This window comes from Leptopilina heterotoma, unplaced genomic scaffold, assembly GCF_015476425.1.
Source record: "Leptopilina heterotoma isolate Lh14 unplaced genomic scaffold, ASM1547642v1 Lhet_190, whole genome shotgun sequence".
Taxonomy (NCBI): domain Eukaryota; kingdom Metazoa; phylum Arthropoda; class Insecta; order Hymenoptera; family Figitidae; genus Leptopilina; species Leptopilina heterotoma.
Genome location: NW_025110909.1, coordinates 509823 through 534359, shown reverse-complemented (window position 1 = coordinate 534359; position 24537 = coordinate 509823). Strand labels below are relative to the sequence as shown.

Here is a 24537-nt window from a genome sequence, read left to right as displayed (position 1 = left end):
CTTAAGTGTAGAATCAGCATTAGCCTGAGGCCACAGTCCCATGGCAGCGTTTTGCGTTGCGTTGTAATAAGAGAGAATGCAGCAAACGTATATTTGCGTCTTTTTCTCTCCCATTACGACGCAACGCAAAACGCTGTCATGGGACTCCACCCTGAGGAGAAAAGAAATAGAAATGTTCTTCATCATTTTCTATATCATGTTTCCATCTTACGTCTTACGTGACGATTCTGTGTGTTGCGTGGCTTTGCGTTGGCCTACTCGGCGTATTGTCCAAAATGTAAAAACCGTGATTCCACTTGAGTAGACCCCGTGTATGATCAGTGTACTGCGCAGTCGCTCCAAGATCTTTTCTGGTTAGAGTATCCATTTTGATCACATGTGAGTATATTGAGACCTTAATTTTAGTGAAATTTATTAATAATCATTTGCTCAAACGTGAAAAAAACTTTTTTAAATTAACAGTTAAAGTTGGACTGGTGTTTATCATCGGAAAAAGTGTTGGTTTCTCTTTAAATAAAATATATAATTGAATATTTTGGGTGCCTTGTAGATGACAACGGGCCGCTGGCAATGTGGCTAACGCTGTTTCGCGCCATCTTCGCCCTTACTTTCTCCAAATTATTTTACAAACAACGGAATTGTTCAAAAATAGTGTTCCAAATTTTTGCATGCTTTTTTTACCTCTTTTGAGGGACCTGCTACAATCAGATCAAGATTCATTGTTTTCAGTGAAAAATCAGTACCTTACGTTTCGTATTCTTTGGTTAGCTTCTGCAATTTGTGTTTTTCATCTTGCAACTCGAATATTCTGCATTTTCAATCACTTTGAAACTGTAAAAAAATCATTTCTAGAGTATCTCTCTTCTTTTGATGAATTTTTCTATTTAACAGTGTCAAGCTTCGGGATTTGATCCCCTGCCACATGGGTTTTCTCCCCGGTATTTCCAAGTCTGCTCATTACTTTTACCTATAGAATTTCAACACATTTTTTCTCAATATTTGTCGTTGACAGTTTTCTTAGGAATTCCACACCCATACTGACAAATTATTTCCATGTTTTTTACTCGATTTCAACAAAAATGTCTTGGTTAATTATTTATATACATAGATATAGTGAGTAGGAAGGTGGGAGAAAGTATGAATTGCAAATGTCTTGTATATATAATGTTAGGAAAATTTATTTCGATAGAGAATTTTCATAGATCATTTTTTCTTTTTTTATATAAGTATGCTTGAGAAAATGAAAACATATGGCCAACTTCGCCGATTTCGCCGGCAGTCGAATTGGAATTTTTTCTTTTTTTGGTTTGCTTTTTTGCTATTCATAGATTTATTTGCAATATCATTCCTGCAATTGTAACAGTTTATTTTGTAAGCCATTTAAAATTTATTTCACTTCAATAAACACGTCAAAATGTTGTTGCATAGATATGAAATATTTTTATTTATTATGATTGTTTATTAAAACTATTAGTAATTAGTTCATTGCTCCTACTGTTAAAGTGTTGTTTTAATTACTGAACTTGAACTTTTTCCGAATATTTATAATTGTTTTACTTGGTTTTTATCGCGAACCAAAATGTGTAGTAAATGAAATGAGATAAAGCTTAGAAAGTGCATGTCGATAAATTGAAGCATTTGTAAAATACTGTTGGATTTAAAGTTTTTGTTTGGAAAAATAAAAAAATAATTGTTTCGAATGGAGAACGTGAAATAATTACTTATATTTTTGTAGCACCTATTTAATCAAAGATGGCAGATGTAATGGAAGACAGTCATTTCGAGTCTGGAGACTCAGGTGCCTCTGTAACTTACCCTATGCAATGTTCTGCACTTCGCAAAAATGGTTTCGTGATGTTGAAATCTCGACCCTGCAAGATTGTTGAGATGTCAACTTCCAAGACCGGCAAGCACGGTCACGCTAAGGTTCACCTCGTAGGCATCGATATATTTAATTCCAAAAAATACGAAGACATTTGTCCTTCCACACACAATATGGATGTGCCATTCGTTAAAAGAGAAGATTATCAGGTACAATCAGGTTTTTTTAATGACAGCAGCTAAAATAACGTGTTGTTTCTTTTTGTATGGTACATAAACATACTTAAAAACATTTTTCATTTTCATATTAAATTATATTTTGAAAATAAAAGTAAAAATTATTATAAGCAAAAAAAGCTTTTAAATTCATACATATGAGAAATATTGAAAAAACAAAAGCATACACAAAAGTCTAAGTTCTGGTATAATAATTTTACTTATGTAGTTAAAAATTAATTGAATTTTCAAAGAGTTGCGTTTACAATTTTCATAAATAGATGAATATCGAAATTTTATCAATTTTCAATGAATTTCATTAGAAAATTTAAAGATTACTTAGGTTTTTAAAAATTTTAATAATTCAAATTCTTCTGAAATTTGTTAAATTTTTTAATATATATTTAATTAATTATTAAAAATAGTGGATTTATAGACGAACTTAACTCAAAAACACTAAAAAATAATTGATTTTTTGAAAAATAATAAATGATTCCATAAATTCAATTATTTTCAAAAGTAATCAAATTATTTTCCAAAATTCAATTATTTTTAAAAATTTTAATAAAATTCTTGTCAAAATTCAAATTCTTAAAAAATTTTGGCAAAAATTTCAATTATTTTCAAAAGTTTTCCTCAATTTCATAATATGAATTCTATTATTTACAAATTTTTTATAAATTTCTTCGCAATAATTTAATTATTTTCAATAATTAAAAAAAATTTTACAGGAATTGAATTATTTTAATAAATAATAAAATTCTTTTTAAGAATTCAATTATTTTCATAAATAAAACTCATCGCAGAATTTCAATTATTTTTTATACAATTTTAATCGAATTCCTGGATAATCGTAATTGTTCTTAACAATTTTATTAAAAATCGTCAAAAGAAATCAATTATTTAAAAATGTTTTGATAAAATTCTTTATGAGTATTCAATTTTTAGAAATATTTAATTATTCAATAAATTATGTATTTTTGCATTTAAATAATTGAATTCACGCAGAATTTTCTAATAAAAATTGATTTAAAAATTAATTTCAGTTAAAATTTTAGATTTGAATATTTATTATTCAAATATTCAAATAATATTTGAATATTAAAAACAATATACTTATATTATATTGTTATAAGGTTTCAAATTAAATTCTTTGAAAATCTTAATTTTTCATACTTATAACCAACAATTCTATAGAATTAATTATTTTGAAAAAGTTTAATTGAATTTTTTTCTGAAATTACTTGAAGTGTTTATTTTTTAATACGTATTCAATTGAAGAATTTCTGAATAATTGAAATTTCGTAAAATTTAACTGTAAACAAATGGATTTGAAAATTCTCAAAGGACTTTTTCAAAAATTATTAAGGATAATTGATTTAAAGAATAATTTTATTTAAAAATTCTAGAAAATAATAATTGAATTAAAATGATAAAAATAATTTTGAAAAAATTACAGTAAAAATATTCTTATTATATAAAATAATGATCTTATCACTCGGTTATATTTCATTTATTATAAAAAATGAAGAAACCAATCACTCCGAGTCGAACAAAAATAAAATTTTAATCCGTAAATGAGACAAATTGTGAACTGCATTTTTTTCATTTCTACAAGTTTCATTATTAATATATGTTTAAATACTCAGTACATTTTTTCACAATTCTCTTGACTCAGTTAGAACTTGATATTAATACTTAATATTTTAAAAACATATTTTTATTACAGTGAGTTAAGAAACAGTCATAAAAATACTTTAAAAATAACCTTTTTACCTAAAAAAAATTATGGTAGGAAATTACTTTGATTTCCGTTGTAATATATAATTATTATATGGACGCTTAAATGAAAGTAAAATTGAATTAAGTAATTGAAGTACTATACTTTTGTTGAATAAATGTTAAGAATAGTAAATTGTTATTGAAATGTAATAGATTATTGATAAAAAGACTTCGAAAGATGTCACGTGCTCAATGACTTTTAGGATTTGTCTCATGTAATTGAATATGAAAACAGTTAAATATCCCTGATTATATATAAATCTTATTATTTAAATTAAAATAACTTAATTATTCTTTCAGCTAACAGATATATCCGACGATGGCTACTTAACTTTGATGTCAGACAATGGAGACATCCGCGAGGATCTGAAAGTTCCCGACGGTGAGTTAGGAAGTCAGATACGCACTGATTTTGACGGAGGAAAAGACTTATTGGTAAGTTACTTAATTTCAAGTTCACATGCTTTTATCTTATGTAATATTAGTTATATAAAAACACTCATCAAATTACTTTTTATGTTAGGTTCATAATTTATTTATATTTAATTATTCATTATTTATCAATACCGAACAACTGCTTATAACAATGAGTTTTACAAGATCTTTTCTATATTAAACATTTTCTTTGTCTACTTTTTGGTTATGCATTAACAGTTATCACAGATATCCCCTTTTTTCAATTTTGTCACCTTTTTCCACGTTTTTGGTGATTTGTTCTCCTTTTCAGCTTTTTCTAATCAAAAATAAAGAAGTTTTTCTTTTTTTTTTAAATATATTTCAGAGTGATATCATGAAATTTAGACTCGATGTTAGAATTCAGTTCGTTTTATTTTTTATTTAGATTATTAGCACTACAACATAATATAGATATGATTTTTACTTTTTGAGGCTTAAATAATACAGGGTGGCCACATGTCAGTAAAGTCAGGGAAAAAAATATTTTGTCAGTAAAGTCAGGGAAATGTCAGGAAAAAAATTTTTTGTCAGTAAAGTCAGGGAAATGTCAGGAAAAATTTTTTTGTCAGGACAATTAAAGAAGAAGGGAAACGTCAGGAAAAAAATTCTTTGTCAGTAAAGTAAGGGAAATGTCAGGAAAAATTTTTTTGTCAGGGCGATTAAAGAAATTAAGACGGTCACGCAATACATTTTTTGCTCTAAACAAAAAAAATTTTGTCAGGGAAATTCGTTGTTATGTCAGTAAAATGTCAGGGAAATTGATAAAGTCAATCTTGCGGCCACCCTGACAATATTACGCAAAAAATTTTATAAAAATTAAGATGGTTCATCCAACACAATGCAGATCTCTAGAAGAATAAATAATTAACATTTAAATAGTTAAAATATTATTATTATTAATATTGATAGTATTTTCTAAAAAAACAAAAATATCAGTTTTCGAGAAAAAATTTTATAATCAAAATATTTATTTATTTTTATACAAATTTACACATGATACAAAATTTTGGTCTTCTCGCTTTTATAGAATTTTTTTAAAATGATAGCAACCGAAATTTTATCGGTTTCGGTTTCCTCTTTTCTGTATTCTTCTAAAAAAGTTCGGTTTCGGTATTTCTGTTACGGTTGTTTTTCAAAGAATTAGGGTTTCGGTTTTTAATGTGAATAATTACGGTTTCTTGTTTTCGGTCTCTTAAAAATTTCTGTTTTTTGGGTTAAAGGTTTCGGTTTTTCGGTTGTTTTCCCCGGACAATATATAAATGAAAATATTTGTGTGCATTTAAATTATTTAGAATGAAATATGTGTATTAATTACTCATAATTTATTTATAAGAGTTTATTTTATATTTTATAAGATGGCCATAGCGTTGTCAAGGAAAAACTAAAAATTTGTTGTGTTGAAAAAACGTTTTTCCCCCTAACTTCTACATTATTTGACCTAATTAGCTAAAAATTGGTACACTAGTTTATTTTTACAGGCTGATCACAAATAATTAATTTAAGAAAATTTTTTCTAATTTATTTTCAAAAAAATTTTCTTTAATTAATTATTTTGTCAATATTTCTTTTTCATTTATTTTTTTGTACCAAAAGATTTTAATATTGGTGTACTAAACCCGTCATTTCAGTGCGAATGTGCAACCCCGCACTTGTCTAATTTTTAGTTCTACTAAGTTTTATATTTATATTAAAAACCGAATTTTTGTAATATGTAGGTAACATTATTCAGTCTTTGTTGATTAATGTAATTCGGCGATTGGATGAAGATAACTTTTGAATTAAGAATTTTTATAACACGCCATTTCAAATGTCACTTTGTTTGTCTGCTTCAGGTTGACAGCAATATAACAAAAAAGCAAACATTATAAAAACTTATACTTTAAAATTAAGATTTAAAGTTCAAATTGAATTCAAATATAAAAATTGCCTAAAAAGTAAACCTAAAATAAACGAAAAATCTGATATGGTATGTTCGTCAATTCTTAATACGAATGGCATCTTTCTTTTCCCAGTCAATGAATTAATCAATTATTTTTCACGAAACACTAAGAACATTTCTTTTTTTACATTACATAAAAATAAAAAGTTCCTTAAGGTATTTGTCGCGTAAATTCGTTTTCGACAGAATTTTTTTAAATTTCATTACATAATTATTCTTTGGATATTTATCTACAAAATAAGGCCTATTAAAATAAAATTGACCGTCTGTAAGTCTCAAAAAATGAAATCAAAGTTTCGATTTTTAACATGTACGGTATAGGAAAACCATATGAAAACCACAGATTTTTAATTTTTGCACTAATACTAATCGACAGATTTTTTAGAAAAACTAAAGTTTTATTTATTGAACCAAAATGAACTTTTATAAAGAAAATGAAAATTTTTCACCGTCTTGTTTAAAAGATATTTAACATCAAACTTGAAAATTTATTTTAACATTTATTGTAAATGACAGGTGAATTTGTAAACGTGGCAATAGCGCTTGTTAAATACTACAGCTTGTCTGCTACTTTTGGCGCGAAATTTTAAAGACGGCCATACGCCAAACTTGCGACGTTGCCACGATCGTTTTTCATGCGAGAGGTTATGAATATACTTTGAGAACATCTGTGTGTCAAACTGTACGTCCGCAAAAGTTTTTCGGAAACTCGCATTCATAATCGTTTCATAAGTACAGTCAACGGATACAAACTTTTGACAGTGACCAGTCGCGCGACAAATACCTTAAATTGACCATTAGACCATGAACTTTACCTGTTATTTCAATTAATTCGTAAAGAGCCGAAATAAAATACTCTCGAACGCCGATTTAGCAGACTGTCCAATGGAGTCGTCTGTCAAAGTGAACAGCACCTTTAATAAGGCTGGTCAAGAAAATTAGGGGCGTACATTACTGTTCACGAAAGTACCTATTTATTAATAAACTTTTTTTATTGGTAGAGTTCTTTCATGTCATTTTTATATTAACTTTTGGGAATAAAGATTTTTAGTTTCTGAATATAAAGAAAAAATCATTATTAAAAAATAATTTTTTAAATGGCGGACCTTTTTCAAAAAATTTTTATTTTTAATCAAAAAATTTTTTTTAATATCCGCCATTTTTGATCAGCCATTTTGAATTATAAATATATGATGCCAGATTCGTAATCAGAGACCCCGAAAACCCCCCGAGTAATGATTTTCATAAGCTGATTTCATAAACTTTTTGATTAAATGCACATTATCCACTTATTAAAAAACTTGCTTGTTTAACTAACATTTAAAGTTATGTAACTTTGATAAAAAAAATTTTTGTCATTGCTAACAAATATTTTTGAAAAGCTTCAATTTCCACTTTAGATCATGTAATTCCGATGTATTGTTGACGAGTTATAAAATATTTAGTTATCCCGAGTATACACGGAAAAAAAAGTACGTGAAATTTTCATTGACTCGGTACTTGACTTTTGGATACGACACAAAATACTAAAAATAGTCTAGTACTTTTGCATGAGAGTTTCAAAAGCAGTCAATGAAAATTTCTAGTACCTTGCTTGAGAATTTCATTGACTTTCAAAAAAATTGTAAAGTAAAAAAAATAATTTCCACTTGTTCACACAGTTTTTCTGAAATTCACTCATTCATTCACATATTTGGATAATTAATCACACAAACAAAGAACAATTATTGTATCACTTTTCGACGTTCGTCAACACTTATGAACTAACCTATAACACACACATATATTCGCGTATAACTTAAATATTAGAGTTGTGCAAAAAGCTCGAGGCTCGAGCGAGCTTTTTCGAGCTTTTCATTTTTCGGGCCGAGCCGAGCCGAGCCTAATCAGTTCGAGCTCGAGCCGAGTTCGAGCCGAGCCGAGCTGTGTAAAAAGCTCGAATAGTTTCGAGTACTCGAGTTAATTCGAGTACTCGAATTTTTCGAGCACTCGAGGGAATTCGAGTACTCGAATTTTTTCGAGCTCTGAGTAAATTCGAGTTCTAGAGAAAATTCATAGAATTTTCGCATTTATTATATTTAGCAAATAGAAATATTGATTCAGTAATTCAAAAAAATTCGAAATTTTTTACTTATTAATAGTTTTTTTAGTAAGTCAAAAGCTCGAATCCATTCGAGTACTCGAAAAATTCGAGTACTCGAATTCACTCGAGTGCTCGAATTTAATCGAGTACTCGAATTTACCCGAGTACTCGAATTTTTCGAGTACTCGAAGTCACTCGAGTACTCGATACATCGAGCCGGCTCGGGCTCGGCTCGGCTCGGCCCGAAAAAATTTTGGCTCGGCTCGGCTCGACTTTTCGAGCTTTTTGCACATCTCTATTAAATATAAACACACGAGGCATTCCATTTCAAATCGTTCCACCGACAAAAAACAATCGCAAGGAGAGCGATTTTCTAATAAATATAATTATTAAAAAATTAAATTATTTGTAACATATTATACACTGAATCAAAAGAGAATTTCATGAACTTTATAATGCTAAAATTTTTATTTTTTTAAATTTTTCTCAATTTCGTAGAGAAATTCCTGTTTGAAAGTTTAAACTCTTAATACCTCAAAACACCCCCCCGTCGATTTTTATCAAAATTATATGAAAATAAAGCTTAACTTTTCTAGTTTCCATTCCCGTATAATATATTATGGACATTTAATGGGATTAATAGAAAAAAAATTGTTTAAAAAATGTGTTTTTGAAAAATTTGACAAATGGTACGAAGTTGAAGGTTAGTTAGGATTCAACTTCGTAACATTTGTCAAATTTTTCAAAAACACATTTTTTAAACACTTTTTTTTCTATTAATCCCATTAAATGTCCATAATATATTATAAGGGAATGGAAACTAGAAAAGTTAAGCTTTATTTTCATATAATTTTGATAAAAATCGACGGGGGGGTGTTTTGAGATATTAAGAGTTTAAACTTTCAAACAGGAATTTCTCTACGAAATTGAGAAAAATTTAAAAAAATAAAAATAGCATTATAAAGTTCATGAAATTCTCTTTCGATTCAGTGTATAATATGTTACAAATAATTAAATTTTTAAATAATTATATTTATTAGAAAATCGCTCTCCTTGCGATTGTTTTTTGTCGGTGGAACGATTTGAAATGGAATGCCCCACACACTTAACACTTAAAAGTACGTATCGAATTGTTCTTATATACCACATGGTGAAATTTTTCACGACTTCTGAGATATGCTATTTCACTGAAAACTGAGACTTACATAACATTCTGTTTTGTGAGAAACACAAAATAAAAAATATTTTTTTGAAAGTCAATTCTTGAAGACAAATATATATTAACACTATTTGTTTTTCATAAAACAATAGTATATTCACATCTGAAATTAACACAAATGGAAACAGACGATCAGCTGGCATTTACCTTGGGTAGAAACGCGCAACGCACACTGCGCATGCTCTACAGAATTTTCAAGCGCAGTCAACTAATCTTTCACGTACTTTATAAAACTGAACAAATGACTTTTCGTTAAAATTTAAAAAACACTGTTGCCCATACTAGTACCTACTAGAATAACTCTAGGACTTTTCTATATTTTCTAATAAAAAGTATGATACAGCCTTGTATTTTGTGTCCTATCCAAAAGTCAAGCACTTTCAAGGAAGGATTCACGTACTTTTTTTCCGTGTACTCGGGGTTAACCGTTTTGGTACAGTTAATTTACCCCGAGTTAACTCGGGACAAACCGTAGGGAGGTTAATTGCTCTCAACCCTAAAAATCCGCTATACCGGCGTTCAAGTGTATTTTTATTTCCTACACGGAAAAAAAAAGTTCACGAATCTTTCGTGAACTAGTATATCACTTTTGGATGGGACACAAAATTTCAAAATTTTCATTCACTTTTGATTAGAAATAGCGAACGTCAACGAAAAACTGAAACAAAGTTAATGAATTTTTGATGAACTGTTAAGGAAGAGTAGTTCGTCAAAAGTAGAGGTACAAGTTCACGAAAAAATCGTGAACTCGCGAGTGTCAGTAGTATGCGCATCAAATATGGCTGATCAAGCATTCATCATTCAGTCGGTGTCATCGGTGTTTACATTCGGGAAAATTCTTTGATGAAAGTTATTATTTAGAATCAGTGTTTTTTATTACTTAGTGAATATTTTTGTTTGCTAATTTCCTTTGTGAAACAAATAATTCATAAAATGAATTAAAAGTTACGATAAGGGTTACGATTTCTACTTTGCACGGTCCTGAGTTTTACAGCAGACAAAGCTAATCGTTTCGTTTGTCGAAGGACAGTGTATCTAGATTTAGCCGTGGCGGTTAGTTGTTAGAAATATTATGTTATAGGGTATAGGTACTAGGTTCGAATCCCGTGAAGCGAATTACGAATTTTAATGGCGATAAAATTGTGTATTCTGTGTAGTTGGGTGCGTAATAGGCGTCAAGTTATCAAATAAAGTGAAATACTATAAAAAAGTAGTGTCTGGAAATTATTTTTTCTTGTTTTTAGCATTTTTTAAAAGTTCACGAATTTTTCGTTAACTTTGACGAAAAGTTCGGAAACCGTACTATGTTTCTAGTGAAGGAGTTGATGAAATTTTGACGAACTGTGTTTGTTGATTTTCAAGAATTTTGTGTCCCATCCAAAAGTGATATACTAGTTCACGAGAGATTCGTGAACTTTTTTTTTCCGTGTATGAGTTAATTAGTTTTTTGCTCCAGAATAGACTCCCTTCCGTAACCAGATACAAATGTCACAAATTATCGGTAACTAAGGCAGTATAATGATTGAAAAATTTACCTCATAAAAAAATAAAGTTGGATCAAAATATTATAGGAATTAACTTTTCCATGTTAACTCTCTGCCCACTCAGTTGACTGTTATCGACAAAAAACAATTCAGTAGCCTGGTGGGGTCCACTTTCGAATTTTTTCATCAACTATAAAATCAGTAATTTTTAATTATTGCAAATTTTGAACTACCTCTGAAAATTTAATTTTTCAACTCTAAAATCATTGTCAAATTCTGTTCCTAGCTGATAAGATAACTAAACTACAAGTGTTTTGCGAAATATTGCAAGAGGCTTTTTCATCTCATTTAACGCTATAATAAAAAGTAACCTACATGTATACTAAAAATGTACATATTTAGAAAAGTTAAATTTTTCCTAAAGAGTATTTTTTCGAATTCATAAAATTAGAAAAAAATATCTATTTTTTCTAACATTGAAAAGTAAATCTTCCATTATATACAGGTGTCTTTCAAGCACAAAATGCTATTAAAACCCAGGGTTGCCACAGACCTGAGAAATATGGAATTTTGTAAAGTCTGATTCTAAAAATTTAATTTTTTGTATTTGAATCGTAAAAATTTCAAGTTTTCAAGTTGAGATTATCAGGGTTGCTACAGGTCAGGGAATTAGTCTGGGAAATCAGGGAAAAGTCAGGGAATTTTATTAAAAGTACTGGAAAAAATTAAATGTTTAGAATTTATAACAATATTTTCAATTTTTGTGTTTGACTCATAAATTATTAAATTACCACAAATTCTAAAAAAATATTAAATTTTTTCTATCTAAGACAATAATTTATTTTAACGCAATCTTAATAAATATTAAAATTTTTCTCAGAAATTCAATTATTTTCAAAAATTTTAAGAAATTCCCGTCAAATTTTCAATTATCTTTATAAACATCAAAATTCTTCTACAAACTTCAATTTTATTCAGGAATTTTAATAAAATTAAATTATTTTCATAAATAACAATATTCATCACAAGAATTAAATTATTTTCAAAATTAATCAAATTCTTCGCAGAAATTCAATTACTTTCAAAAAATCATAGAAAATTGTCGTCAACATTTCAATTATTTTTTTAAATGAATAGCAAAATTTTTCGACAAAATTCAATTATTTTTAGGAATTTTAATAACATTCATTGCAAAATTCAATTAATTTCAAAAACTTTTCTTAATTCAATGATTTTCAATATTCTACTATTTTAATAAAATTTTTAAATTCTTTTCAGGGATTTATTTATCATAAATAACAATATTCATCACAAAAATTCAATTATTTTCAAAAATTTTAATAAAATTCTCGTAGAATTTTCTAATAAAAATTGATTTAAAAATTAATTTCAGTAAAAGTTTTAGATAATAATTGAATTTTGTAAAAGTTTCAAATTAAGATCTTTGAAAATTTGAATTTTTCATACATTTAATTAAAAATTCTATGGAACTAATTTTTTTCAAAAAGATGAATATTGAAGAATTTTATTTAAAAATTGTAGAAAAAAATAATTGAATTGAAATGATGGATATAATTTTGAAGGAGTTACAGTAATAATATTCTTATATTATAATAGAAAATAATGATTTCATCACTCGGTCATCTTTAATTATCATAAAATATGAAAAAATCGATTACTCCGAGTCGAAGACTAGGAGTGTTCCATTTCTTCATGTTTTACAATAATATTTTTATCAGTTATTGAATTTTAAAATGATTTAAATTTAAATGTTTGGAAAATCTTAATTCCTATGGAAAAATAATAATGATTAAATATTTATTTAAAAAAGAAGTTAATGGTGTTTTTGAATAATTTTACAATTAAGGTCATGTTATTTAGTGGTCACGTGCTCCATATACTTTACTATGGGAACACGTGACCACTGAATAACATGACCTTATGTAAATTCGTAAATAAATGTAATAGAACATTTTTTTGTATTTCTAATCATTTTTAGAGTGAATCAGAATATTCTTTAGGGTCAGGGAAAAAGTCAAAATTTTGGCTGGAAATCAGGGAAAAACGAAATTAAATTTTTGTGGTAACCCTGATTATACAACTTTTTGATTTTAAATTTAGTGCTTACAATTAAAATCAATATGGTGTTTCTAAATTTTAGTTTCTTTTAATCAATATCTTCTTTTTGTATAATTTTAAAATTAATACATTTAAATGCATTTTAGAAACCCAAAAATGTTATTAAACTGAAGTTACCAACTTTTATTTAATGAATTAGCAAAAGAAAAAAATTGCTTCTGAAGCGAGGAAATAATAATTTAGTTGAAATTTCCGAATATTTGGAAAATCCACGACAAAAAAAAATTAAAACTCACTGATTTCCCCGCCTTGGATCCTCTTACAATTTTTTTAAATGACTTCTAGCATTAAAATAAATAATTAGTAAAATCTTTTGTATTTTTTTAAAGGGCTTCTAACATTAAAATAAACAATTAGCAAAAGAAAAAATTGTCATTGAATAAACGTAGGTAACTTCAGTTTCATAAAATGTTATTAAAATGTTTAAAATACTCGTTTAAATGTAAAAAATTCTGAACAAAACAAAATTTTTAAATTTCTATAATTTTTCTCTTTATATTTTTTCGTCTACTTTAATGTAAGTGTAATGCGCTCCGAAGAAAGGTACCTAAAAAGCAAAAATTATAGTTTATATTTGTATTTTTTGGAATTAAATTACACAAAGGGGATTAACTCTCAATATAAACTAATAATATTAAAATCTTCATTACAACTAAAGTAATTAATAAAAATCTGTGGAAGAAAGGCATAACTGCATTTGTCATGATTTCGAGATAAATTAATTTTAATGTTCTCTCACTTCTGTCAATTCAGAAAATCGACAGATTTGTTCGGTCTTTTGCATTTAGTATTATTATTTAAAATATTTTCAAAATTCTTTTATAACATTTAATAAAACACATGATTTGATATAAATTTTGATAATTTTTCATCGGAATCATGAGTTTTATTGCACTTATGCGGTTATGCAAGTTCAGATTGTATATGAGTCCAACTTCAGACACTTTTAATGTCACAATTTATTTTGGTTTGATTTGTCATAATAAAAAAATTTTTCATACAAAGACAAATTAAACTATTAATTCGTTAGAAAAAATTATAAGAGTTTATTTAGTTATAAAATTTATTTTTTTATAAAATGTTTTTAATTTATTGAAACGAGAAAAAAATTTACTTTACTGTTCAACTTGAAGAATTTTTCAATTTATTTTTTGAAATACTTTCCAAAATTTTTTAGAATAGAAATACCCTTAAAAATAAGTAGGGGAGAGTCGGCAGTGGCGGGACATTACTTTAAATCGCAAATTTTTCAATTACAATGTCTTTTACGGCTTTCAATTTCAAAGCATTTGGGTTCCTTTGTGTCCCTTTTAAATTGTTTACATTTTTTACCATCTAAAAAAGAGTTAAGATTATTATTTTTATTGTTACAGATTATTTGAAAATACATTCGCAACTTTAAGATTAGGTTATTGTTATGAAAAATATTGCCGACAAAACTTAAAAAAAATAATACCGAAGTCATTTAAAAATGTACTATTTTATTAGATTTAAACAAGCAGTGTCCGGACACTGCCGACAATAAGTGTCCCGCCATTGCCGAAACAGTGATTTACGGTAATAACGATCTACAATTGTGTCTATCGCACTATTATGCATAATGTTCTAAGAATTTTGAAGAAATCTTACATACTAATAACTTAAAATATTTGGCGTTCACCAAATTTTGAAAAGTTTAATTTTATAAACACTCTTTCTTACGAAGAATAAAACTTTAAACCTTGCTTAAAACTATTGACAGCATTGTAGTGACAGATTTTACATCCAGAAAGTGTGTATCATATAAAAAAGCTTCAACAGAATAAAACTTTACTTTTACATAAATTTTTACAGTGTAAAATGACAGTACTTTGAGACAGATTAATAAAGTTTAACTATATTTTTAATTCGAGGCGCATGAAAAGTCTCCAATTTTTATTTTCCGAATCTTTATTTTATCGAAATTCTTTTTATCTAATAAGAATTAATTATAATTTCTTTTAATCGAAAGAATAATTGTCAAAAACATTATTTTTTTGAATGACTAATTAACAGAATGTTTAATACTGCGAAAGAAAATTTTTTATAATCTTCAAATAACTGAATTATCATTTCTAAAAATTATTATTTTTTATATTTCTTATTTACACTAATATAATTCAAATGAGGAGCCGGGAAGAAGAACTCGCCGAGCGCTCCAACGTATTCTCTAAAGGAGAGTCCAGAATAGAGTCGAAGTCGGTATGAACGCGCTGATACAACGCGCTCGTCTAATGTATTCCATATGGACGAGCGCGTTACTATCAGCGCGTTCGACTCTATTCTGGACTCTCCTTAATATCAGTCGGGGAGCAGTAAGCGCCTCTGGGCCTGTCACTGCTACCCGACTGATATTAACGCATGCGTTGGAGCGCTCGGCGAGTTCTTCTTCCCGGCTCCTCAAATATTACAGAATTACCAATTCTTAAAAAATTTATTGTTCCTAATAATATTTTTTTAATATGTGTCAATGTTCTAAAATCTAAAGTCTCTAAATTTTATTTTATCGAAATATCATTTGTTATAAAACTTTTTTCTTATAAATGTTTTTCAAAATAATTTTAACTTTTTCGAAAGTTACAAGATTATGTAACTTTTAGTTTTATGAACAATTATGTATGAAAGGGCAAGAACGGTTTATAATAAATGAAATGAAATGAAATAATTTTCTTTACTCCTAATCATTCTTCTTTATAATTACTACATTTTCTAACTTGTATTTCTTCTAACTATAACTTTACCGAATTGTTACTTCTCATAATTATTATTATTATATCGAAAAAGTATTTTTCAAAATTTTTGTAATATCTAATAACTTTTTATACAAATTTTTTTATTGTATAATAACCAGTTTTTATAATTTTATTTTATTCGAATAATTATTTCGTATAATTTTTTTCTTACCGTAATTATATTTTAAATAATTTTTTATAATCGATTTTTTATTTTTCCTAATATTCATTTTTCCAAATAATTCTTTTTCATAATTTTTATATTTCCTAATTCGTATTTTACATAACATACGTTTTTTCTAAGATTTAAATTCTCTAATTTATTATTTTCCTAACCTATAAATGTCATAATAAGGGCCCCAGTAGCACGTAATATTACAGCGACATTGAGAACATTGCCTTAACATTACCAATATTGCCTCAATGTCGTGGCATATTGCTGGAATATTCCTAATATTACGTGCTACTTGGGGGTGGAGTCCCATGGCACCAAAAACGGTGCCAAATTTGAAAAAGTTTATTATTTTATTATATAACAATTATTAATTATTACAAATATTGTTTAAAACAATTTCCCTAATGATATTTAGCGTAGTTAATTGGTTTAAACAATATTTGTAATAATTAATAATTTTTAAATAATAAAATAATAAATTGACGAGTTGACGACGTGACATTCGTCCGTCCACACGTGCCTTCAAACACGATTCTGATCGTTTCTTATGAGGACGATTGTTATCGTCGAAACGTTAAAAAGAAGTTTCTCTTTTTATTTGACTTGGAAAGAATGATTTCTTCTCACATATTTAAATTTCGACCGAGTGATAAATTCTACTTCATATATAAATAAAATAATAAACTTTTTTCAAATTTGGCGCCATATTCTTCAGAGATGGAAAACGTCGAAACCGTATATTCTGTATTAGGTGAAATAACTATTCGGTGCAATTCTTAAGGCGCGTATCCACTAGACGAGCGCAACACGAACCGAACGTTACCCAGTTGGGACGTACCAAAACGTTGAGCGAACATTTAAAGAATAAAGATTTAGAAAAGTTAGAATTTAAAATTCTTTTATGTGTAAATGTACAAGCAAAAAAAGGGGAAACTTCAAAAAGGGCTCAACTCATGATTTTTTTTTAAAAGTTTTTCGACACTTTTTTATTACTGTCATAAATTAAAAAATTTGATGTTCACAATTTTTATTGGCTATGCAAAAATAATGACGCCGATAATTAATAAAGATTTTGTTCTGAAATTTAAAAATCTAAATTGAAAAATTTGAACTTTTTAATTCATTTCTAAAAAAATTGTAAAAAAAAGTTTACATTTTTTAAAATTATTTCCTAATCTAGAAAATATGTATATTTTTAGTAAGAAATCAGTAAAGTTCAGAAAGTATTATTTTTTAACTATTATTACCAAAAAAAATTTTATTAAAATTTATCAAAGAAATTTAATTATTTTAATAACCTTTGCTACAATTTATTTATTAGAATTTAAATATTATTTTTAATAAATTTTTAATTAAATTTCTTTAAAGAATAAAATTATTGCATTCAAAATTTTTAATGCAATTCTTTGCGTAAATTATCAATTATCTTTATAAATAATAAAATTCTTCTCAAAAATTGAATTATTTTCAAAAAATTTAATAAATTTCTTGGCAAAATTTCAATTATTTTCAAAAATTTTCCCTAATTTAATTATTTTTAATATCTACTATTTTAATAAAATTTTGCAAAAGAATTCAAATTATTTGAAAATTGATTGATACAATTCTTTAAAAGAATTCAATTTTAAGAAACATATGTAATTATTCAATAAATTTTCAATAAATTGGTTTTTTTTTTGTATTTAAATAATGAAATTCTCGTTGAATTTTCTCATAAAAATTTATTTAAAAATGGATTTCAGTTAAAATTTTAGATTATAATTGAATATTAAAAGTATTAGAGCTTAAAGTTTTAGAAATAATTAAATTTTGAAAAGGTTTCAGATTCAAATCTTTGAAAATTTGAATTTTTCATATTTTTAACTAAGTAACAATTCTGTGGAATTAATTTTTTTGAGAAATTTTAATTGCGAATTTTTTTTATATTATTTGAAGTTTTTATTTTCTAATACATATTTAATTGAGGCCTTGGATCCAATAACTCGCCCGACGCTCGAAGGCACGCGCTAATACCAGTCGGGTAGCAGTGAGTGGCCCAGAGGCGCTCACTGCTCACTGACTGGCAGTTGCGCGTTTCTCCGAGCGTCGGGCGAGTTATTGGATCCAAGGCCTCAATTGAAGAATTTACAAATAATTTAAATTTCGTAAAATTGAATATTGTAAAGAAATGGATTTGAAAATTGTCAAAGAACTTTTTCGAAAATTATTAAAAATAATCGATTTTAAGAAGAATTTTAGTTAAAAATTCTTGAAAATAATAATTGAATTGATAATTATTTTATCACTCTATCTTTAAGGGGTTACACCACTTTGACCCGTTCAAAACATAAGCTTTTTCAACAATTTTTATTGAAGAATAGAAATTTTTTTAGGAAAATTAAATTACACTAGGGTATTGTACTACTCTTGAACTACAAAAAAATATATATAAATTTCTTTTTTTTTTTAAATTGTCGGTTTGACAGATGATATGTTAAAGTGCTTTAAAAATGTATCGCCATACGGTGGACACTATAACTCGGTCCAGAATTAAGCTTGACCAAAAAGTAAAAATGCTTTAGTTTCTGTAGCTCAAAATCTAGCGAAATACGTATCCGTTTTAAAAAAAAATTTATTTTTCGCAAAATGGCATCGATTTGAAGGAAAAAGTCCATATTTTTGCCTAAATTTCATTATTTAAAGTTGTCTAGAAAATTTAAATATTAATACAGTAGAACCTCGATTATCCGACAGGCACCGGACCAACACCCTGCCGGATAATCGAAAAGAAGGATAATAGAGGTACATAAATTTATGATTTTTTAAAAATATTTTTTATTCACAAAAGGTTAATTATGTAACAAAAAATCTGTCATTTTTGTTTGTTTAACTTTGCTTTGTGATTTATTTGTTGCATATGTGCGTAGACGACACACTGTCAAGAATTTCTTTGTCTGTCATAAATGCATTGGAGAGAAAAAGATAAACAAAGTGACGAAAACACATAAAAAAATTTTATATATAGAGAAATATACCAAAACTTGTCGTCATGCAGGTCGAAATTGACAAATAATATATTATACATTATGTTAACTGTAAACATAAAAAAAAAATCTCATCTCGGAATGAAGACGGTTAACAGAGGTGCCGGTTGATAGAGGGCCGGATAATCGAGGTTCTACTGTATTTCGAAAAATCCGTACGTATTTCGCTAGATAATTATATCACAAACAAAATAAAAAAAGAACTAAGAGGATCGATTGAAATTTGTGGCAGCTAGAGTGTCCACCGATTTCAGGGCTCGAACCAGTGAAAGTATTTAAAAATACGGACTTTACGGACCAAAAATGAAAAATTACGGACCATTTACGGACCAATTACTGACAAAAATATATAAGAGAACCAGGGGCGTATCCGGAGGGGGGTTTAGGGGTTCAACCCCCCCTCCGAAATTTTGGAAAAACATATATGTTAAGGGGATCCCACTTATCGACATTGCAGATCTAAAATGATTAAAAATCTGCAACGACCGTTTCTTGGAAAATATAAGATATTATTACCTATAAATTTGGAAAACTCATTTTTTATCATGAATACACAGGATGAGTATTTTATTTGTTGTAATTATTTAAAAAAAATTATTGTTAGAAAGTTAAATATGGGCAGTTTCCCTGTAACACATCTTTGACTACTAGCTCAAACTGCAACGACCATTTCTCGAAAACAACGAAACAAAATAATTTTTCTATTTGGGAAATTTAATTTTGTAGGAAAATACGGAGGATGAGACTCATTTGCCATTCAGGAATAAATAAAAACTTTATTCTTTGTAAAGTGTATATGTGACAGCTGTTCGGTGGGACTTGATATTTAATTTACTAGCATTAACTTTTCTTTAACAATTTGAACAAAATAAATCTCTCTCATTGTGTGTCTTTCATCACTAATGAATTTTTTCTCGAAAAGAAAACATTATATTTTATTGTTGCTAATTTAAAGCTAAAAATAATCAAAATTGGTTAGTTTTGGAACCTTTGGCGCCATCTCTTGGTTCTATGAACTACTAAAAGCTGTCACATGTGTTCTTCTTGTTGTAAATTGCTATACAAAACAGTTTACATAAATTAAAGTTTTTTATTGTTGTTTTCATATGTAATGAATCTTATTATGTGTATTTTTTATTAAAATTAAGTTTGCTAAATGGAAAAATTATTTTGTTTTGTTGTTTTCAAGAAAAGGTCGTTGCAGTTTGGGCTCTTGGAAACTGACCATATTTAATTTTCTAACAATATATTTTTTTTAATAATTACAACAAATAAAATACTCATCCTATGTATTTATAATAAAAAATGACTTTCACAAATTTATAGGTCATAATTCCTTATATTTTTCAAGAAACGGTCGTTGCAGATTTTTAACCATTTTTGATCTGCATTATCGGTATGTGGGATCCCCTTAAAGCCTAAATTTCTAATTTTATTCTGAGTACACCTCTCATCAAAGTCCATAAACCCCCCCCCGAAGCTTTTTTTTTTTGGATACGCCCCTGAAGAGAACATTTTACTTAAAACTATAAATTAGATTTTTTCATAACTAAAAAACATGAAGATATCGATAACTCCGAGTCTTCGACTCGGAGCGATCGATTACTTCGTGTTTTATAATAATTAAAGATAGAATGATAAGCGTTTGTCTGATAGTCCGTAGGTCGTAGGTTCTATACCCGCGTGCGTCAGATTTTTTTTTTTGGTCACGATTTAATTAAAAAAAAAATTAAATTAAATTAATTAAATTTATTAAATTAATTAATTAATTAAATTAAATTAAAAAATTTAATTTTCAAAGTTAAAATCGTTGAGTAACAATGTTATTTATTAATAACACAGGCCTGCAAATTTTGGCTTAGTTCTGTTACAGAAAAAGTGGTAGGTGATTCTTATAGCTTTTTTGATGTAGACTACGAATCCGATTTCCAAAATGGCCCATCACGTCAGGATTTCTTGTAATATTGCCTTAAATAGCCAAAAAATGGCTATTTTGGCCACTTTTCGGAATTTTTTTTGGTTAGACAAAATTTTTTTTTTCAATTTGCAAAATTGCATCGTATAGTAATATATCTAAGCTTTAAAACCCATTTTTCAAAATTGCTTTACGATTTTTTAAAAAAAAGTTATGTAGATTTGAAATTTTTTTATTTAGGAAAATGTAGGTATAAAGAAGTTCAAAATGGCATTTAATTTCAAATCTACATAACTTTTTTTTAAAAAATCGTAAAGCAATTTTGAAAAATGGGTTTTAAAGCTTAGATATATTACTATACGATGCAATTTTGCAAATTGAAAAAAAAAATTTTGTCTAACCAAAAAAAATTCCGAAAAGTTGCCAAAATAGCCATTTTTTGGCTATTTAAGGCAATATTACAAGAAATCCTGACGTGATGGGCCATTTTGGAAATCGGATTCGTATTCTACGTCAAAAAAGCTATAAGAATCACCTACCACTTTTTCTGTAACAGAACTAAGCCAAAATTTGCAGGCCTGTGTAATTGAACTTGTTTATTATTAATAAATAATGAATTTATTAACTTAATTTTGAAAAATAAAGGTGAGAGTAAGTTGAGGGCAAAGATGAGGGCAAACGCAAGGGCCACGCAGGGGGCCGACGAGGGCGACCGCGTGGATCGCCCATGCGGGCGCCCTTATCGATCAGCATGTCGTTTCCATGAGGGGCCTCGCCTGGATCACCCACGTGGGCCCCTCCTGGATGTGGACGATCCATGCGGGCCCCCGGCGTGGGCCAACACCACTTTTCCACACGGGCCTGTACAAATTTTATTATTTATGAAAATAATTGAATATTGCGAAGAAATTTATAAAAAAATTTGTAAATAATGAAATTCCTGTAAACTTTTTATTATTTTTTTTGAAAATAATTAAAGGTTTGTGTAGAATTTGAGGAGATTTTTTTTAAATAATTGAATTCTTTTGGAAAATTTTATTATAATAGTATAGATACCTATTAAAAATCATTGAATTGAGGAAAAATTTTGAAAATAATTGAAATTTTTCCAAGAATTTTATTAAAGTTTTTGAAAATCATTGATATTTCGGAGAAGAATTTAATTATTTCTAAAGACAATTGAAATTTTGACGAGAATTTTTAAAAATTTTTGAACATAATTGAATTTTTGCAAAGAATTTTATTACTTTTGAAAATAATTGAATTCCTTCAATCATTTGTAATTTCTCTAAAATTATCCAAATTATATCGTATAATTTACGTACTTTACGGACCTTTTTTAATCGAATTACGGACTTTACGGACCTTTTTTCGAAAAAACGGACTTTTACGGACTTCAAGCAAAGTTACGGACTTTTACGGGATTTACGGACCTAGTTCGAGCCCTGCGATTTTTAAAATACAGTTTTGAGAAAAACGCGTTTAAAGTTTTCATTACAATGTAAACGTTGGCGCGCGACCCTGCTTGAACAGTTCGAAAATTGTCTTTTTACTTGAAATATCGATATATAACTAATGACATATCATTTTGGTGACCATAAGGAGTATTTTAACCAAAAAAAATTTTTTTCAATTTTTTGAAAATTTCAAAGTGGTGTAACCCCTTAATTATTATAAAACATGAAGTAATCGATCGCTCCGAGTCGAAGACTTGGAGTTATCGATATCTTCATGTTTTTTAGTTATGAAAAAATCTAATGTATAGTTTTAAATAAAATGTTCTTTTATATATTTTTGGCAGTAATTGGTCCGTAAATGGTCCGTAATTTTTCATTTTTGGTCCGTAAAGTCCGTATTTTTAAATACTTTCACTGGTTCGAGCCCTGCATACAATTGAAAAAATAAGACAATTTTTTTATTTAAAAAACTGTTTTCTTAGGCAATGTTGTATACGTGGACAATAATTTTTATGTAACATGTAGAACTCTTTGCTAAGTTTTGTACGTCTAAAAATATTCCTAAAAAACAAAACCTGCATACCTCTCCTCTATTTAATGTTTATTATAAACTGATCACAAGTGATATTAAAAGTCTGTTATTATTAGAAAATTTGAATGAAAAAAATCAGACAAGTGCGAGTTTAAGTTGCACTTGAACCTTGAAAGACGGGAAAAAGACGTGAATTCACCTTAATTTTTTTCTCCAACCTTGAATTATTTAAATCTATTGTTTCTCAAAAATTAATTTTATTTCATTGCCGAGTTTATACTGGACAAGAATTTTCTAGCATTTTAGAACTTAACTTCTAAAATTATTTATTATGTATCTTTGCTTTTTCTTTTATGGCAAACTGAAAAACCACTGTGATACCTATTACGAATAGACGTGAGGGATTTTTTAATTATAGCGCTGTAGAAATACACGTAAAAATGTGAAAATCGGGGAAGAAAATGCGCTTACTTTACTATTTAAAATTTATAAACGGCACATCTAGAGGAACTGCTATGTACCCCTAGGAAAATATTATTTACTAGTATGTGCGACAGTAACTTAAGTTCGTCATTAATTTATTTACATTTACAAGTGAACAATTAAGTAGAAGAGGAAATTGAAATAATTTTTTTTATTTTCCAGTGTACCGTTTTGAAAGCTTGTGGTGAGGAGGTTGTTATCGCCATCAAAACCAACACTGCCCTTGACAAATAATTGTGTTCAGTTCCAAACGTTTACAACACAACAACCCGCTTAACCAATTGATATTTTTCCATTGGTAAAAACAAATCAAGAGAACGAGTGAACACAGATCACAGCCAACAATATCAACAACAGCGAAAACTCAGCAGCGGAGAGAAATAACTTTTTAACAAAGTAAACATCCACTTACATGCTATTTATCCAGACTTACACTAAAGTTTTTAAGTAATGTATGTGATTATAAAGTGGGAAGAAGCATTTTGCAATCCCATCTTATCCATGCATCAACACACATACACACGTTGTTTGTTATATAAGAAATACGGCGACAACTTTTCTTTAAGAAAAATAAAAATTGAAAAAGCCTTCGCACATACGAGATTTTTTTATTCTATAAAATTGCGATATTCTAAGTATGTTGTCGGCATGGTATAACCAAAAAAAAAAAGAAAATATATACTTTTTGAGAAATTCTGTAAGTTATGCCTTATAAAGTCAAACACCTGTTTTGCTACTTATAAAGCCTTCGTCAACTCTATCGAACGGATAAATTTTTTTCTACAAAGTTTCTTAAACCGATATCTCACTAGTACTTTTACTTTTTAATATAAATTGTCGCTACTCCAGTGATGGATAGTTTTTTGTAAAAAATAAAGGTAAAAGAAAAACAAAACTAAAGATATATAATTGAAATATATATAATTAAAATCAAGGCTGTTGTCGCTTCGCGGTAAATCTGAGAATGTTTTGTTGATTTTTTAACAAAACAGCTTTCTCAGTAGAGCGGACACTTTACTACGATTGTTTTATAAAATGATGAATAAACAGAGAAAGCTGAAAA

General features: G+C 27.8%; 1 protein-coding gene across 2 annotated transcripts; it reads left to right on the top strand.

Annotated features, from left to right (window-relative positions):
• The first annotated feature begins 221 nt into the window (after nucleotides 1-221).
• LOC122500699 (eukaryotic translation initiation factor 5A) lies at nucleotides 222-24537 on the top strand. 2 transcript variants are annotated; one of them, XM_043609755.1, is made up of 4 exons: nucleotides 222-378; nucleotides 1736-2031; nucleotides 4120-4254; nucleotides 23637-24537. In XM_043609755.1, exons 2-4 carry the CDS (start codon nucleotides 1753-1755, stop codon nucleotides 23706-23708), a joined length of 486 nt encoding a protein of 161 aa, XP_043465690.1. In that variant the 5' UTR covers nucleotides 222-378; nucleotides 1736-1752; the 3' UTR covers nucleotides 23709-24537. The 2 variants fall into 2 exon arrangements, with proteins under 2 accessions (XP_043465690.1, XP_043465691.1); XM_043609756.1 differs by having other exon boundaries at nucleotides 377-497.